This window comes from Aphis gossypii, chromosome X (genome assembly GCF_020184175.1).
Source record: "Aphis gossypii isolate Hap1 chromosome X, ASM2018417v2, whole genome shotgun sequence".
Classification (NCBI taxonomy): domain Eukaryota; kingdom Metazoa; phylum Arthropoda; class Insecta; order Hemiptera; family Aphididae; genus Aphis; species Aphis gossypii.
Genome location: NC_065533.1, coordinates 12,671,091 through 12,692,046, shown reverse-complemented (window position 1 = coordinate 12,692,046; position 20,956 = coordinate 12,671,091). Strand labels below are relative to the sequence as shown.

At 25.9% G+C, this 20,956-nt stretch overlaps 1 protein-coding gene across 2 annotated transcripts; it reads right to left on the bottom strand.

Moving 5' to 3' along the window:
* Positions 1–3,211: 3,211 nt before the first annotated feature.
* Positions 3,212–19,426, bottom strand: LOC114126086 (cytokine receptor-like). Of its 2 annotated transcripts, XM_027989963.2 has the most exons (13): positions 19,094–19,426; positions 14,446–14,608; positions 12,058–12,492; positions 11,203–11,341; positions 10,961–11,133; positions 10,689–10,846; positions 10,380–10,611; positions 9,966–10,143; positions 9,392–9,540; positions 9,154–9,320; positions 7,845–8,013; positions 7,548–7,703; positions 3,212–3,573 (listed from the first exon to the last, which is right to left on the bottom strand). In XM_027989963.2, the coding sequence occupies exons 2-13, from the start codon at positions 14,606–14,608 to the stop codon at positions 3,395–3,397; spliced, it is 2,298 nt and encodes a 765-aa protein (XP_027845764.2). In that variant the 5' UTR covers positions 19,094–19,426; the 3' UTR covers positions 3,212–3,394. The 2 variants fall into 2 exon arrangements, with proteins under 2 accessions (XP_027845764.2, XP_027845765.2); XM_027989964.2 differs by lacking the exon at positions 7,548–7,703 and having other exon boundaries at positions 3,424–3,573.
* Positions 19,427–20,956: the final 1,530 nt, after the last annotated feature.

Here is a 20,956-nt window from a genome sequence, read left to right as displayed (position 1 = left end):
GACCGACTCCCCGCTATGTCCATTTACGGAACAATAAGGCGAGACCTCCAGTTCGTGTCGCGCTCGTAGACAGCAAAGGTCTCTCCGATTCGTAGTACGAGTATTCGTACGTCATACGATAAGTCTATTGTTACGAGTTACGACTAACGAACACATGAATGCGTCACCACTCCACCCGAGACCCGACTCATTTATCTCACAATGATCTGTTCCATTATTCGTTATTTGCTGGGTATCACGGTATCATACGATTATTGTTACAACCACACCAATGCCATGATTATTTCTTAGTCCTACGACTCAAAATATAATAATATCGCTGTCTAAAGGAAATCAAAGCTTATGTTGGTGTCATAACCAACACCTCTGCTGCGACTGACCGGACTATCTACCATCACAACACAATGACAGTTAGCGACATGATTTAGTTAAATGAACTTATAGGTTTTAGACTAACTATTGACTTTAACAGTAGGCCCGTAGTTCTTGAATTAAAATCGTATTTTCATATAAATATATCATACCTATATACATTACAATTGCATTTTTAATGATAAAATACAACACTAATTTTAGCATTGTAGTAAACGAATGTCGTCATATTGATTAAACTTTACACAATAACCAATTTTTCTTTTTGCATAAATTAGTGAAGTAAAAATTTCAAAATAAGACTGAAATAAGTAATTATCTAATGACATTTCATTTTTTTATTGAACTTTAAATGTTCCTAAATCAACCTATAAAAGTTGTAATGTATTATATGTATTATATACATTGGCTAAATTTACTTTATCTATAGTCCAACACCCCACTTCACTCTATATTCAATGAACAACAATGCTTTTTTTTTAATATTTAGTCAGTTTCTTAATCGACCTCTTGAGCGTTTTCAATAATAGATAGGTACTAAAGTATGATCTACGTTTTTCGACGTCGATAATTTTTTGAATGAGGCATTTACAGACATTACCGCAATGTAGATATTTCTACTTTGATAGTTATATTTTTTCGGGAGGTAGTCTAAATGAGTTATCCTTTTCATCAAATATCACTTGTTACTCATTAGGTTGCTAATAAGTAGTAAACTGCAGTGTTAAACAATAAAAATAAAAGAGCATAATTGTTGTTCATTAAAGTAAGAAGTGAATGAGATGTTTGACTAAAAAACTTGTCCACAATGTAGATATTTCTACTTTAATAGACAGATTTTTTTTGTTAAACAGTCTATAACAAGGCTTTTTTTTAATAGTTAGGTTTTATATGATAAGAACATTGCATTTTATTAGCTTCACTGCTGTTTGCGTTTAAACATATATTTTTTTTAACATGTTTAAAAATTTAATTCAATTTTGATATAAAATAAAAAAATATCCTATATGACTGTTAAAATGTCCTCACCATTATTAAGAGTCACGAAATTTATTATTATTTTTTATTTTTTTTGGTTGCTGCATGATAAATTATTACTTATTGCCTATTGGCTATTTCACGCGTTTACACTGTCCTCCATAAAACAGCGATAATTTTAACTAAATTTTAAAATTTGTCTTTACTCATAAGTTATGTTATATAATCAATCGTTAAATCAAATTGCATGTTTTTATTTAGGAATGAGGGAAATTCCTTATCGTTTTTATTGTCAGTAATACAAATTTAAACTTTTAAAGTCTCCATGTTGGAATGGCTTATTATTTTTACCTATTTAACTACTTATTGAAGCTATTTTTTTTTTTATACTTTTTAAAGCTTTTTCGGTTAAATCAATGTTTTTAATTTTAAAAGCTAATAAAAACAGTACTCCCAAAAAGTTTTATTTTAAGAAAGAAAAACATTTTAAAAATGTACATCTTTTAGACACACTGAGGTTAAGTTTTCAATCTAAACTACCAATGTAATAAGTCGTGCATTAATATCAAACATCTAGTAAGGACATCCATTAACTAGATATATATACCAATACTAAAACATATATCGTTTAGTACTACACGAGCATGAATAAAATATAAATTGAGCAATAATAATTCTTAACTATTGCGATACATAAAAAATGTATAACTCTCTGTTTGTTATGTTTAATACAGATTTATGCATATTATTGAAATGCATAAATTTATGATGATAATAAAGATGATGGTTGAAACAACATAGGTTATAACAATGGGAGAATGCAAATAACTGCATTGCTGTATAATGGTGTTGAGTATACGTATACCTCGTTATTGAGGATTAAGTCATGCTGTTAATATACCTACGTGGCTACGTGTTAAATTTGAATTCAATAATAAATCGTTGCATACAAAAGACGATTCTAGACGAAAACGGTCTGTCAAGCTCTGTAATACGGTATTACTAAATGTATAAGCACGAAATTGAAAATATCCTAAAGGCTAAAGTCTGCTTGTTGTTTGATGTCAATTATACCAATTATGAAAAGCGACTGCAATTGATTGGATAAGTAATTCTATTTACACGCTTTGATTTGATGGTAACTGGTAAACAATCTAATATATGCCATTACATTAATAAAGATAAAGAATTTACTTAACACACATTACACAGTAATTTATTTTACTAATAATATAATAATAATATGATAAATTGGATTAATTTTGGCCCAAAACACTTTAAAATGTCAATGTGTCACTGTGTGTATTAAATATGATAAAATACGTTTAAAGTTTCAAATAACTATGAATAATAATTTTAAATTGCCATAAAATAATTAAAATCGTTAGTCTTCGTTTAAAAATTGAATTGTTTGGTTACAGCATTAACTTAAGAGAGACTTCGTTTAAAATGTTAATTATAAAAATTAAACATAATTTATATTTTTTAACTATTCAATTATTAGTAAATTGACGTGATCAAAATGCTTTTTGCCAAAATTCGAACTTTGTGAAATTTTTGTTTATGTATCTTTAACGATTTTAAATAGCTATGATAAAAACTTAAGAGAAACCTTGTATTAATTGTTCTGTAAGTGAATAGTAAGTAACCAATTAATAAATAATTGTATGCGTATTACCTATATAATACAACAATTTTTGAGGGAATTTCATTTTATTTTTTCATATATACGAAATCTAAATTTTTGTTTAAGTATAAATATTTAATAATATAAAAATACAACGTTCAATGAATCTTATAATATTAATATACCTAATTATAGGTTATACATTTTGAAATAATGATATTAAATAGTGATTTTATAACAATACCTTAAATGGAATCTATTTTTTTCAGGTACACACATAATTTAATAATTATATTATAATAATATATAAATAATTAAAGTAATATAATAAAAATAATAGGATTCTGACAAACAGTAAGTGTAATAGTGAAAAAAATTATAATAATATATTTGTACTTCTTAACTTTTGTAATATTTTCAAATTAATATTGGTCCCAATGTTTTGATAGGAATATCAACATTTATGGTTTGGTCGTTACTCGTAAATATTGAAATGGCTACTAAATATGACGTGTAGGGTTTTAAATCTGAAACTAGTATAGAACCTACGCAATCGTCTTGATGCAATTCATCCACTAATTTAACTTCCATGGGTTCTGCAACGAAATAAAACACATTTAAATTATATTACAATAATATTATAAAGTATAAAATAACACATATATAATATTATAATAACAGAAGAAAATGTAACGCCTGGTAGAAATTCAAAGGGGATTACACTTAATTTTCTACAGCTTACAAACACATATGAGCAAACATACTAAATAATTATGTTCAATTTTTACACTATTACTATCTATATCAAAAATTTCAATATTTTTTGAAAAAAATATATAGATGTTTTAGCAGTATGCAAAAATTCAAGTCGTTATATAAAAGTTCAATTTATTGACTTAAATTTTTTTTAATATTTATTTATATATTCGTACCGTCGTATACTGGTATACATTATTACAAGTCAGTTAGTTTTTAGTTTTATGAATAAATAGTTATTATAGTATTTTCTAGACAACAATATTTTTTGATGTTCATGTGGTTAGACGTTTAGGAATCAGGACTGAGTATTAATAATAATATTTTTATATATATTCCTATATTAATAATAATTATTATTTCAAACTCATAAATAGTTTATATTATGTACCACGATTATAAATAATAATAATCATTATTATTAACTTTATAAACGTGATATGTACCAATTATTGTTGAATAATTCAATAATTGATAAATAATAAACATTACTAAACATCACTTAGGTTGTATATAAACTAAAAGTTATTCCCTTGTTGCGTTGTTTATTTATTTTCTATCAACTTGACATGATAAAAATTATGTTTATATTTTTTAATTGAAAAGAGTTGTTATTAAAAATCATTGTTTTTTATTTTCTAAGCTCATTATAATTTTTTTACGACATAATATTATTTTTGGGTGTGGAATATATAATAATAATAATACTAATATGTTCTCATTGTACTTATAAAAACATCAGCAAATACCTACTAAAAATTTTTTGGTGATACTTGGTATATTTAAAAACACAACGATTACATTAATGAACATTAAGTAATTCGTGAAGACGTGAACACGTTTTATATTTTAAATAAAGTGATGATTATATTGGACTTCGGGGTGCAATGGTATTTTTGCTTTTATTAACATTAACTTTAGGAGTAGTAAAAATTTAATTTTGAGGGATACTAATATTTTGTATTGGTAATTTTACGTGTTTATAGGGATAATTATGGGCAATCGTTCTTTCAAAAGTCGTTGTTTTACTGTACTCACATTTACAAGGAAATCACTCGGTCTTTGATCATAGGTAAAAGCATGTTCACCGTGTAAACAATATTATCACACATATTTTATACAAACATTAGTTTGTTATACAATAAATATTAAACTGTTTATACTTTGTAGCTATTTCGCATAAGAACTAACATTTATTCATAAAATAATACAATTTTGAAAAATAATTTGTTTTTATTTATTGGTGTCTATGATTTATTTACGTGTAGTTATTTGTTTGTATTAATGTGTAATAATGTGTCCACAGTAAACATTTTTGTAAGAACAAAAATGTTCCGGATAGACTTTGATTTCTCTATAATAGTATAATGTAGGTATCTCTATATGGTAGAATTAACATTATCCGTAAATCATGTTAAAGTGATTACTACAGCGGTGAAAATGTTAAGGAACAAAATATACCTATTCATTATACTACTGAATTTACTCACTTGTACAAATTTATTATTCATTTACATTTAGGTATTTTATGGCATTGAATACGCTATGGATATAATGAAAAAACTTAAAGACGTATAGGTATAACGAGAGTCTTATTGAACATTATAATTGTTTTTCTCAATGTTTTGCTATTGTTAATTGTTTTACTTAGCATTACTTTTAAATCACTGATTCCCAAACTGGGGGGCGTGTACACATTGCTGGGGAGGCGCAAGAAAAGTATTATAAGCATTAACATTAATTATTAATTTCATTATGTATTTTTTTTATTTACTATTATTAGTATTTTATACTAATTTATTACTATAATATTTCACCTTAATTGATTGTTACATTTTATTATTTACTATTATATATATTTCATAATTATTATCATCAATAAAGAAGTTGTCATTCCAAATATTTTATAGTTTATTTGTAAAGTACACCAAAAAAGGTGATCAATTTTTTTCAATTTATAGGAGGGGCGCGAGATTTTTGAAAATCTACAAAGGGGGGCGTAGAATAGAAGAGGTTAGGAACCACTGTTTTAAATTATAATGCTTGTTGATAAAAATTAGTTTCCTAATTAAATTAAACATTTTTTTTTAACGTGCAATATTAATTTAATAAATAGATAACTTATTTTGTCTTTATAACCACATTAGAAAGCTCATGCATTATTGTTGCACAAAAATAGAACACTTAACAGTTAATATAATTCCTTGTTGCTTAATGTATACCTAGGTACCTACTAGGTACCAATTATGTAAAAATCTCCATTTCATTTTCTTAATCACGAAACTGACTAATAAGTCATAACTAATATTTGGAAATAGCATTAACATGTTTCTTTTTTTATAATATCCTTAAAAGTTTCTTGGTAAGATGTAAATCAATTTCGTAAGTGACTAACTAAAGTAGGACGTTAATAGATACAGCATTTCGTTATGCGTATTATTTTAATTTAATCAGAAATCAGTAAAACATTTAAAAATGTTCGTTTTATTTGAAAATGTTAACATACAAAGGCATTTCTATTTCTTTGCATTTTAATGTTTTTATGAACATAATATCGTAGGTCATCATGTTTTCCAAAATTCTATTTACAAAGACGAACAAAATTAGCAGAAATTTGGTACTTAAACATATAACGAAACATTAATGACTTTATAGATTTTAAGTACACGCTATAGTTAGGTACGTTAATTCGTTACTGGACGTAGGTAATATTATCTTTCTACGTAGGTATATTTATAAAAAACATTCTTACAAAAATAGTAATATAATGATAAGTAAATATTAATATAATATATATATATTTTTTTTGTATGTTGTTTCAAACGAACACAAACATTATGCTGATTAATTGTGATACTATTTTGGACAATTCCATTTATTGAAGCAATTAGTAGTTAATCAGAGACAGAAAATTTCCATATTATTATACAAGAATATTCGCATGCATTTTTTAATGAATTTGAATGCAATAAGTCCCGATCTCTACTAATAACTAATGACGATCCATTGTTGTTATTTATTTTAATTTTAAAATATATTATTTTCATACATCACTAACTTGTACTGTATTAATATTAAGCAGGTATATTAAGTACCTAAATTTCAAATAAATAAATGAAAAATGTTATAAAATATACAATACTAAATTATAGTTTATGAAATAAAACATTATAATTATTATTATAAAAAAATACATACAAAGAATACTATGATATAATAATCATTTACAAAAAATATTGACTTTTGATTTATGAAAGAAAACATTAAAATATATCATGTGGTTAAAACACGTTTAAAAGATATATTTAAATGATTTATCAAATGCCATTCATACTTAATAGTATGAAAATAAGTAGGTAAATAAAAAATTTAAAAAATAATAATAAAAATATCTCAAACGGTATATTATTTAATATAATGGTATAAGTTACTATAATATTAAATTAAATCTCATTATAATGTAATGAGTGTTTATAATTGTTATTAGAAAACATAATACTTGACGTTTTTGGTTTATTATAAGTACACCTAATTTTATATGAAATATTTTTCCCAAAATAATACTGTGATAACACTGATATATTAAAATAAATTTCATTGTTAAAACAGAAAAATTAATCGAAATTAAAAATAAAATGTTGATGAGATGTTAGTTATTATATAATTTAATTATGAAGAATTTAATAAGTGTGACTCCGCTGCCCCATTTTATGCACAGTGCAATATTAATATTTGAAGTAAAAAAAATTAAGAGCTATAACCGAATCCTTAAACTTAATAAGTTCCCATTACAATTTTTTTTTAATTGTCTTACCTTTACAAATTTTACTTTTAATGGTAATTACGGGACAGTAAAATACTTGATATCCAACAACTAAACCAGTCTTGTCGTCACAGTAGACTCTCCAGCTCAAACCCACAAAGGTCGAGCCAATCACACTAACCCAAACGTTCTTTACATTGTCATCAACTAATCAATCATAATCGATTTACAAAATATAATACATATCGGTAATATAAAAAAAAATTATACAAAAAAATATATTATTATTCGATTATTACAGGGAGGAGCTTTTCTTAAAACATATAATATAGTTAAATAGTTACGTACATGACTCCCACACCATTCCGCTACTACTAGCTTCAAGGTTATTTAAACCATATCTTGAAGGATTTTCACTGTTGGCACTTATTGCAAAGATATACTTTTCCATGTTGTCGAACACAGTAGTATTGTAGCGAGATACTGTAATCGGTAAATGCATCCAGTTCATATAACCCTAATAGAAACAAAACATTTAAAAATCAGTTAATATCAATAATGTTGCTCTACTGTATAATTGTACGCCCTATTGTTGAGTATGGGGAGGTTATTTGGGATCCTCACACCGTCAGTGACTCATTAAAGCTTGAAAGAGTTCAACGAAAATTCTTGAGGTATGCAAGCTTTAAATTAAATATCCCTTGTGACTCGTGAGCCCCATAATTATGACTAAATTGCGTCTCAACTTTCGTTTAACGTTTTTTTGGCTAAGCGTAGACGTATTTGGAATATAAGTTTTTGGATGGTTTGTTACGAGGTAATATTGACTCTACTGAATTATTGTCCTTAATTTTATTCAGAGTACCTCAATGCTTCTCCCGTTCTATCATTTCTTTTTATGTTCCCTTTGCTTCAATCAACTTTCTTAAAAATGAACCTATCAGATGTACCAATGCCAATGTAGATCCTTCATTTCTTTTAAATCTTATCTTTTTACATAATAAGTTAATAACGTTCTAGCTATTAGAATATTTTTGTAATTAATTATATAATTAATGTGTATATATATTTGTATAATATAAAATGTAATGTATATACTATATATATGTTCAAAAGGATTTATTTAGTATACTAATAATAAAAATAAAATTTAAATAATAATAATAGTGTTGCTCACAATGATATCGACATTATTTATTTATTTATTTTTATTTATTTACTTATTGTTCATATCATAATAAATGTAAGTATTATATTATACATTACCTACATATTATTATACATTCCTTACTTCATATTTCTACTTTCAGTCCTAAATTATTTTTATAACCCTAGTATAAATATTTTTTTTTATATATAGGTACACATAATATAAAACTAGGCAATGCAAAAAAAAAAATTAAGATAATTGAATTTGATTTTATATTTTATGTTAATTTTTTATCATAATTATTATACTTTTATAAATTAATATTAATGAATATAAAATTAATAATTACCACCCTCATTTAGAAAATTATATAATAAAATAAACAGATATTATTTTTTCAATTTATCTCGAGTCAAAATAAAAACGCCATTATTATCGATACCACTGTGCAACACTAAAACCTAATTATGATCAATGTATTTCATACAATAGATTAAATTCACATACATTACACTGCTGCGAGTTGATCAGGTCTTTTTCACACCAAAATAAAGTATAATAATCTAATGAAGTAGCAGTGGATAGTTTTTGAGTATCGGCGCCTTTCCAGGTTAGTTCAAAAATCCCTTGTTTGTCAAATACGTTTTTCGTCAACGATAATGGTTTATCGAGTGCTGTACATAGTAACAATTGACAAAAAACAATTAGGTAAAATAAAAAAATAAATGGTATGATAGATACTCACTGTTTGATTCGCTAGGTACATAAACTTTTGAACATTCTGTAGAATAACCTTCTTTATTGTATGATAATACTATAAACTCGTATCCGATGCTGGTACTGAGGCGATTGAACTTGGCGTAATTCTTATACATTTCGTCGCTACGACGAGTGCTGCGTTGATAGGTAAAAATGTATCAATAATTTAGAATGATTTAAAGTCAGTGATTATTTAAAATAATATTATATTAAATTAGTTTAGTTGAATATCGTTAGCTATCGGTAAAAGTTGAAAACATAAATTTTATTAGGGATTTTAGTTTTGACTAATAATATTTGTGCAATAAAATGTACTAGTAAAATACAGTAAAAATGTATTAATCCGTAACAGAAAACTAATATGATTTTCACAAATAATAAAAATTTAAAACTAAGTTGGTATACTAAATCATACACTTGTCTATTAGCATAATAGGTATAAATGGCATATTATTTAAATATTTAATATTATTTTTATAGTTATTTATTTATTTTGCCTATACATAACCCCTTAAAACCGACAATGTGAAACGTTCTCTCAATCGGCGAACGGTACTTACATGGTTAGTTTATCTGCTGTCGTATAAACGTAATAAGCAATATACTCAAATGATTCACCACATTTTTCGTTGTCTTCAATAGTTTTCCAATAAACTAACACGTCCCTTTTGGATTTGTCTGACGGCGATGTGATACTTTGAAAGCTCCCAATGTCAGTTTGCGGTGGTCTTTTAGGAACTATAAAATAAATTCGATCGTTTAACAATGTATTCGTACAAAAGAAAAAAAATACCTAATCACTTATACGAGATTATGTACAACATGTTTGATTACTTGATTATAGTTTATTAATGGTTGATATTAGAGATTAGGTATTCATTATTATCGCGGTGTATTATAAAATGTATACATCAGAACACGATTTACTTCCGAGTATGTTAGGTTATCGTAGAGATAAATTATTATTAGCTTACTCGTGGGCTTGGTGTTGACAGTGATGTAACCAGGAGCGGACCACTTGTTATCCCCACCAGCAAGCGCCGTCCGGAGGTATATGCGAAAATCGTAACGCGCAAACGGATATTTTAAACCGGAGACGGTGAAGTGATGCCTGTCTGCGTCATGTTCCACACAGTTCATATTTTGGACTGAAGTGGTTTGAAGAGATGTCGATTGCGAGTTGCATTTGTCATTTACAATTATAGTCTGTACGGGGAAAAAATATACGTCAAACCACAATGTTGTTTTAATTTTTATAGTTTTATCCGTGTTTGAACACTTACCTGCCAGTGTTCCGGATTGGAATCCCATTGAGATTTATACTGAATCTTATAAACTAATCCGTGTGAATAAAAAGACATTGTACCTATGGACCACACGAGCTTGACACTAGATTCTGTTTGGTCAATCGCTGCAATCTTTGTAGGTTTCGTTGGAATAACTAAAAATTAAAAAATAGATAATAACAATAAAATATTAATGTATGATGTACATTTTTTTTTTTAGTTTAGTTTAAACGGATTTAAAATTTAATATGTAATGCAGAAGTAATTACTATTGGCGTAATGGTGAAAACGAATTGGCATTGATGATTTTCCCAGTGCATTTTCGCCGGTTATTGAGAAATAATAATACTCGTATGATTGTCTGTATAACGGTGTAGTAGTCAAATCCCAATAACAACTATTCTCTCTGACATCCGAATCTGTAGGACAATTTGTGAAACTTCTGGAATTAAAAATAAATGTTTTTATTAATGTATATCGCGAATAACGCAATTATACGCTTATAAATTACCTGCTAAAAGCACGGCCAGGCAATCTGAAGTATATCTTATAAGTAGTTTTTATCGGGTTTTCCGGTTTAGTCCAATTGCATGTTAAATTTTCCCAGTTGTTAGAGACGCAAGAGAAATTTGTAATGTTGAGTGGTTTATCTAAACAAAGAATATTTACTTAAAAATACTAATACAACTAAATAATTTACATAATTTAATATTATCTGTCCGTATTTTATAAAAACGTATAATTATGCAAACAAATGTATAGATAATCAAAATGAAATACTGTGTTTTTATAAATGATAAAAAATGATGTTTAAAAATATTCTATTATATTGTAAATATTTTAATAATTAAACGCTACACGATTTAAAGTTATGTCCTGTTCGATAAAATTTCAATTCTTATGTAGATAATTTCATAGTAATTTATTTATTTTAAGGTTACAGTGTTTTTTTTTTTTTTAAGTTTCGATCGAAAATCAAAATTAATAATTTAGATTCAAACACAAACTGCATGATATTCTTATACTTTATTAGAATAAATAATTACTGAACAATTTTACGATATTTTGACTTAAAAAACCTTTGAGATTTTAACAATTAAATAGATTACTTAACACTAGTGTACCTATACAATATTATATTTAAATAATGTAATATTTTTATTAATAAAGTTTGTTTATAATATTATAAAATATTTTGAAATTCGATGAATAATTGTTTTTTATAATGTTTCTCAGCACATATACAAACGCTACCAAGTCCTGTACATCAATTATCCAAAATGAGTATAGTGTTTAAAATATCAGTAAAAAAAGGCTAAATAACGAAAATAATATTTTTTAGGTTATACAATTGGAGTACACTTACATCCGACGAAAACATTGTTAAGGCACACGCCGATGTCTAAATCATGTGAATCCTTTGGATGGTATCCAATCGTGTTAATGCTATTTCGTAGAGCCATATTAATTGATGACATATCAGACGTTTTGAATAAATCGACACTGTTGTCGTTTTCGTCCAAACATAGCAGACATGAATAGACATCGAAACTTGCTGGAGGATTTGATACGCGTAATTGGGCCGCCGTCGAATTGATGATCGTTATATATTGTTGGGCTACGCGTCCGTCGTTCTTATAGAATCTGATTCTATGGCTTGGTAGTTTTGATTTGTTACCATCGGCAACATCGTCTCTGACCATTTTCCGTAGTAAATCGTGATCAGGATTTAAAATGCATGTAATTTCCAACGGAGTACTACTGTTGTATTCAAGGAAAATGTCACCACTCGGAATGGTTCCTAAAATTATATAATATATTATATAAATATTAAAAAAAAGTTTGGTCAAGTGGGTAACGCTCTTCAGTACAATACAGTACGAAATGCCAATTTAAATAACTGGCGTGTGGTTTTAGTTTCTATGACTAGTAATTTTTTCCTTTAACAAAAATCTAAAACAATTTGATAATAAATCGTTATTTTATTTTGATTTCGTAGAAATTTAAACTTTAGATAAACATTATTTAATTGGCTAACGCTCAATTTCTCTTAAAACTATTGTAAGTCAAACTTATGGAAAATCTTGTATTAAATTTTCAATTTTTAGTTACTTTTAAAAACATTTTTAATTACAAAATAATTTGCAAGTAATATACATGATTTTGACTAATTTTGTCAATATTTGAACTTCAAACGCTAATAAAAAAAAAAAATGTGCACCTAAGTATAAGTATTTTTATAATTTTGAATCACTATATAAGACTAACTCATAAAGAACTTTGTATTAAAATTTCAATTATTTTAATATAGACAAAAAAAGTTAATTGTCATTTATAAAAAAAAACTTATATTAAAATGCCTATAAATAACTTTAAAATAAACGAAATATTTTAAAAATTAAATTATGTAAAGAAAATAACAATCTAAATAATTGGTGAGATGTTTAAGTATCCATGAGTTATACTTTTTGAAAAATCACAAATATTTAAAATCGTTTGAGAGTAAATCGTTTATCATTATACGCGATTTCGTAAAAATTTAAAATTCAGACGTTCGTTACATTTTTTCTTAATATGACGCTCGAATTTTTTTATAGTTATTTGAAGGAAAACTTATGGAAAACTTTGTGTTGAATTTTATAATCTTAGATATAACTATATAAGCACTAAAAATTGTATGAATTTGCAATAACAAAATTACTTGCAAATTTAAAAGATAGTTAAAAAAAAAAAATTGTGGCTTACGATTTTTGATTTTTTTTTAAGCAATAAAAACTATTTATAAAAAACCTTGTATTGAATTTTCAAGTTTTTTTGGCAATTTAAGATTTTTTATCGGCATTTAAAAAAAAAATACTTGGAAAATTCAAAAATTTTAGTTGTCTATAAATAGCTAAAAAAGGCCTAATATTTTGAAAAATTAATCATGTATAGATAACGCTATTATAACCATTTTGTATACATTTGAACTATTTACAATGATTCGTTTTTAATTTACTACAATATAAAAAACGATTTATTTTTAAAACTGCTGGAAACTTCTTACTTTTGATCTCAATAATACATCATTACATCAAGTATATTCAATTTGCCATCGGAAACCACCCCTGAGTTTTAAACTGAAGCATTGTTTCGATAAGTTATGGTGTAAACAGATACACACACACACACACAAAAAACACACTCACACACACATCATTGTAAAATAAATACATTCATTACTCTGTTCAGAACCTAAAATAATTCATTTGTATCACATTCCGTTTCAAAATTCTACAGATCGTGAAACATATGGTACGACAAATTATTTTTTAGAAACCAATGTACACAACCTAGTTTCTGAACCGGGGTGGTAATTTTTTAATTTTATTTAATTATGTCAAACAAAATTAGCTATTTACAGTTTACTAATTCAAAACTTTAATCAATCAATAACGACAGCAACTTATCTAAATTTAAGTAATAAAATTATATTTTAAAATAGATTTTGATGTATAATTTTCTGATTCTATACTTCGATCTATGGTTGGTTATATTATTTTGTAATAATGAATAGCAGTGTTTTAAAAATTATTATTGTTATTGTTATTTGTTTATTCGGAAATATAATGATGATATGTGTTTTCATTATTCGTCAACTTGTTAAGTAGGTACGCATATTATGTCTAGTTATGGGTAATTTTTGAAAGTTTTTTTAATTTACCATACTACTAGTTTAAAGCTTAATTGTTGAAAGAATGATCCGTGTACTTACCTCCAGGTGAATATATTCCAGGTCCACAGGTTATCGACGAATTAGAAAAATCAACTAATATTAGTATTATTGATAATAATATCTGTCCCGAGCTCAACAAATTGTTTATAGAAGTTCCAACTTTATACTGTTGACGTGCCATGATTATGTCTTTGCCAATCATCTGCAAAAGTTAAAAAATAGTAAAACGTTAAAAGATAATAATAATAATAATAATAATAATTATAAATTTAATAATTATTTACACGAAACGTATCAAAATGAAAAGTAAACTGGGGAACTCGTTATGCTGTATAAAAGGCTTTAAATGTATCGTGTTATTCAGTATTCACTGTAACACTGTAAATTTCAACGGACGTGTTAAACTTAAATTCGATAACAAATTATTATACCTACACGGAAAACGATTCTGAGCAGAGGCGGTGTATCTAGTAATAAGGATACTTAATAATCAATTTAAATAAAAATAATATAACTTATGATTATATACTTATATTATGGTTTAACATTAATAGCCATTTATAATTATTATTGATCCCGAAAAGTTGTTGATGTCTGGTCTCAAAATTTAATAAAATTGATAGTACCTAATTGATTATTATTTTAAATTGACATACTTTTATAAATTACAATTTAAAACAATTAAAATTTAATCATTTTTAAAATTCGAGACATAGCAAAAATAATATTTATAAAAAGATTTTAATTTATGTTTTATTATTATTGTGGTGTGGGGAGCACTCCTACCACAACGGTAGCAATTACGAACCTGAGTTAAATTTTGCAATTAATTTTTCTATCTTTTTAATTAAAAATTCTGTTCATATTAGTTATACCTATCGATTCCACCGAGTTTTAAACTTAATTTAATATTATATAAAGCTATATTATAAGATAGATATCTATATAGTTTATTTGCATTAAATATTATTTTTAAATAAACATACTAATTGTATTCTTAATTTGTTATATAAAATGGTATTCAATCAATACAAAAAATTTAAAAATATCGACAATTTAACGAAAATGAATTACAGTGAAGAATAAGTTTTTCGAATGTTTTGGCCTTGAATAAAAAACTATAAATGATAATAATATTACTAAAATTGTATGTTTTCTTGTTTAATCAGATATCATTTAATCACAGTAATGAGTAATAAACGTCTAGACTCGTGAATCGTGATAGATAATGTTCATTATAAATTTTATCGTAAATAATAAACACTTTACACACTATAGTATACCACACTATAATATTATTATGTAAACACTAAATAATGTTTTGTTCGACGTTCGATGATGCGACAATCGAGTGTATTGTGTATTATCCTATTTATATTATTTTTGTCTTTAAATTGGATTTTTGTGTAAGAAAACATAAAAGTTGTGTAGAAAGAGTATCACATAATATCACTTTATCTGACAATGGTAATGACAACCAAATGTCCAATCCGTTGCCCGTGGAAGTATTTCAAATACCTAGTTAGGTTAAAGTAAAAATTAAAAAAAAAAAATTTAAAATTTAATAAGCTATTAATTATTAAACAATGTCTAACATTATTTTTTAATAAAAAATAAAAATAACAAAATACTCGAGAAGTTTAGAATATATACAATTTAATAGAATTAAATTATTGCGAATTTTGTGTTTGTTTGGTTTACCAATCTTTGAATACTCGTTATAAAATGTTTAATATCAATTTTTAAAAAAGGATGTAAATTTTCATCAGTTTTAAATATTTTGCTTACCTAATTCATATGGGAAAATATTTATTTACTATTTTATTAATATAAACAGAACCAAATAATATAAATATGCACATTAAATACATATGATTTGTTGTATACAAGAAATGTACATAGGTATTTATGGTTTCAAAATCAAACTGTTAACTTGCATCAAGATCTCTTGAATTTAAAACACGCTGTAATTGAATATTACCAAGTATAAATCCTAATGACATTAAAATGCGATTAAAAAAAAAAAAATGATAATTTATTAAAAGAACCAAAACACAATAGTGCTTTATATTTGAATACTACTTTTTATATTGAATATTGAGAGATTAGTTAAAGAAAAACAAACACACTAATTTAGCTCTAGTAGTGATTTAAATTGTAAACTTTACGAAGACCACTTTTAACGAAATTGTGACGTTTGAAAAATATATTTAAATTTTAAAAATGTATTTTTAATTTGTTTTGTAATAAACTAATAACTGTGTGATACGGAATTTATAAGAGAATAAAAAAACTATGTATTCTTAAAATATATTAAAGTTTCCTAGAAGTGATTGTCAGGCGAAACAAAACCATACCTGCATATTTTTAGTAGTTTATTGTATTGTTAGTTATATTAATTAAAACAATATCAGAACAGAGGATTGTTGTTTTTACAAGTTATATAACCTACTATGTATATTGTTTACTGTACAAAAAGCTAACAGGATACAGTGACCGACTACTGTATGAACTCTCGTCTCATTTCACTAACCCGGGATACTGATGTATAATTATTATTTTAACTAAATTAAAATAATAATATAAAATGATTATATAATTATCAAGCACGGGATTTGGAAAAATGATTCTGCCTTGGTTTTGATTCACTGAAAGATTTGAAGAACAATTCAAACGCTTATGATTTAACGTTTTTAATTTACCTATATACTCGTAAAAACAATAAAAATGTTGAACATTTATGGAACTTCTAGTTATTTATATAGGTATTACTTAAGTAAATTATATATTATTTCAATACTCATGCTTAAATATACACAGCTTAGTAGAAAGGTCTCTACGGTTATGCATTTTCGAATTATAACACGATATCAAAATCAATTTTGTCAAACCCGAGTTTAACACATTTTCATAAGCACTGGAATGTTTTTCTTTATATTCCCAAAATAACAGCTATGTACGATTTACTACCAAAAAACTACATTAAAAGTTGATGATTGATGATTTTTTACTGTTCCAAAAGACGATGGAAAACATGCAAAAAAATAACACCTGCAAGCATTGTAAAACCGATACATTCATCGTTTCGCTGTGCAGAATCTAAACTAATCCTGTTAAAAAATCGAAAAGACGTATTATAATAAAGTGAACGTTATCGGAGCGATTAAAAAGGTATATGAGGTAGGTAAAAGTGATTTGTGAAGTGTACGTGAACGTTACGCGTACCTATAGTAGTTGTCGCCCTTTGACAATAGAAACGTCTCTTAGGATTAGGAACCAATATATATACCTTACCTACGTCAGGAACCCCGCGGAGCTATGAACAATGTGTGAGGAACTTTAACACACACACACACACATATATATATATATACACAAATCCGGATATAAGTCGCATAAATACGTTGTTTTTTTTCCAAATTCTTTTGCCGGGATTAAAAAAAGGTTCATATGTCATATGACGTAGTAACAATTAATAGTATGTATAAAAACATTTGCCAGACCGAATTTTCTTGTACAGGTATTCAAAAGTAAATAGTAAACGTTACGGTTGTATAATTCTTTCTACTGTGACTTCTAGATAGACTTACACAACACAGGCTTAATGCAACACTGAAATATATTTTGACGAAAACGAATATCGAATATAGTGATGAGGTAAAACTTTTTTTAGTGAAATAAACGAAACTATCTGTTTAATCAGTATAATATTTTGTTAAACACTCCAGTCCAATAAGCATTTTGAAAAAATGTGTATTATATAACTCACAAACGCTGCAACGGTCGATTTGATTATAAATCTATTGCTGCCATTTTTTCGGGACAATTTATTTTCCGGAATATGTGATAAACTAATGACCATACTATAATTATTACAGTGCTAAAAACGAGTGAAATACATTTTTATTTATCTCATAGATTGTTGGCTATAAAATTATCATGGCTTAATTACTTTTGAAGTAAAAGTATATAGTACAATATAGTATATAAGTACACGGGTTTAATAAAAAAAAAAAAACAATTCAATTATTAGTATTTACACTTATATTAATAAGGAATTTATTTTACTATAAGTAATACAATACGTTGAAGACATTTTTGCCGAATACTTTGTTTTAAAAATGTCATTATGTGTTAAACAATAATATCTTAAATTACAACAAAATGACTAAAATCATTATCTCTGGTTTAAAAATCTAATTTACTTCAAATGCTTACAAAAAAAATCATGCTTATGTATTTTTAATATTTTACATAGCCATTATAATATTAATTTTAAAGGAACCTCGAGTTTAAACGTCTTGGCTATATGAAAAACTATACATCGATGTTTATAGAAAAAATTTCAAATGTCTATAAATAGCTTAAAATTATACCACAAATAAAAAATAATAATATAAACATTCATTGAAAATTTCAGGTATATCCATGTTTATCAAGTTTTTCGTTTTATCGGTTGTTTAAAAAGTACTAAAAATATTTTTACTATTATTTTTATTACTCAAAAACATAAAAATAGAAAAATAGAAGAAAAAAAAGTTAAATTAATTTCACTTTTGTAAAATCAATAAATTTATTCTCCCTTATCAGAATCAATTTAAAATGGGAGATGAATGTTTAATATAAACAACCATAATTTAGTAGAAACTATAATAATAATACGAATTGCAATTATACTTATACGTACCTCGGTAGCTATATCTTGTCACGGGCCGTCTCGTACAGTGGCTGTCGATTGATATTTTTTTTCGCACTACAAGTTTAAAAAAGCCAATACTCCGCGACCGCAGTTGTCGGATAGTTAGAATCGAGATTCAAATCATAAATATTAATAAACGTAGAATAAAATTCATTGGCGAAATAAAATTATTATACACTTAAACGTTGTACTTCTGAATTGAAACTAAATTAAAAAGCGAAAAAATAATTGTAACTTCAATGTAGGCTTGAGACATGTTAAAGCCATAGTATTAACAACGAAAACTATACACCGTTTTGGAAAGACTGAACGAACGCAACTGTGCCGATTGTAGACCGTAGGTAGCCGATGGGCGCACGAAAAAAAAAACTACGCCGTCTAAGGGAAGTGGAAGGGGATTGTTATTATGGTCGAACCTTTCAAATCTGTAAACAATATCGTATATTGTACACACACGATTTTGGGATATCTTTTTAATTCGATATGGGTAAGATTACGAGTGGTTTTGCCTTTGAAAGAAACTTTTGTATAAAAACCGTAAATCGTAATTCTTTTAGAGGTAAAAAATGCATTTTCACAGAAATGTTTGTTACAGCCTACATGGAAAAATTATTACCAATAAAATGTTGGTCATTTTTTCGTAACTTTCAAACGTGTATATCATAATATTACTTGCTCCATAATATTTTTTTCCTCCTACTGATTTTCTCCTAGCTTATACCTAAAATCATTATTCTTTAGACTTTGCAATCGTTCAGTACCTACTTACTGTAGTTGGTTGGTACATCCATATTTGTTTTCTTCATCTCACAAAATCATAAGTCATAACCATGGTTCGAGATTTGTAAAAATTAAAATGTCTTAAAATTAAATATGCCCATAAAAACGTAAAATAAAAATTATAAAAAATGTATATAAATTATAAAAAATATTATTATTTAATAAAAACATATAAATACTTAGATATTTACATTATAACTAGACGTTTTCGTATATTTTCAAACATAAAAGCGTATTTTAAACTATGATCGACTCATATACTAGGCCAACAGTTATTAAAAGTAATTAAGTATTTTAATAATATACTAGCATAATAAGAACTGCGAATCCTTTTACAGTGATCATTTTTGATATATAGGTATATTTTTAAAAGTAACCCTAAATACTCATACATTTAAATCAATATTTATATATTAGTTTTGTTATTGTGAGTATCTTATAGATAAAAATAGAGATACATTAAAATATGACAGTTTAACAATTCAGTTCATTCAGTTTATTTCTCTACCATACTTATACATTATTGTAAAAATAAAATTATCGCCAACATCAAGCATATAATATGTTACAACACTAGTGTTGTGTTTTCGATTAAAGACGCTAGACAGCCAATATATATAGATATTGAAAACAAAATTCTCGATGTTAATTGTTGTCTGAAAAAGATAATATTGGATTCGAGTTATAAAAAACATACTTAAATACCTTAAACTAATAAAAATAATTTATTTAATGGATTTTTAAAAAACGCATTTCAACGGTTTAAAAAAGGGCTCGTTCGAGATACATTTTCAATTGTTAACAAATAATTATTTACTAATCTGCAGTATTAGTGTATAATAGCATGTAAAATATTCATCTAAGCTGAACAGATATTAAAATAATAAAACATAACTACTTTTTTCATATGGTATATATATTTATATATATATATATATATATATATACATTAATAGTATTGTACAATGTTGAATTATTCAATTATATCATTTATACTTGTAAATAAAACCACTTAAAATCCAAAGCAGTCGTTCTGCTGTGTAGAGGTTTTGAGTGTATATCTTCACAAAT

Excerpts from the sequence above, each read along its gene's own strand:
- LOC114126086 (XM_027989963.2), bottom strand. The coding sequence starts at position 14,608 with ATGATTGGCAAAGACATAATCATGGCACGTCAACAGTATAAAGTTGGA. Across the intron at positions 11,134-11,202 it reads CCTGGCCGTGCTTTTAGCAG|AAGTTTCACAAATTGTCCTA; the intron begins GTAATTTATAAG and ends TTTTAATTCCAG. Across the intron at positions 10,847-10,960 it reads TTTTCACCATTACGCCAATA|TTATTCCAACGAAACCTACA; the intron begins GTAATTACTTCT and ends TTTAATTTTTAG.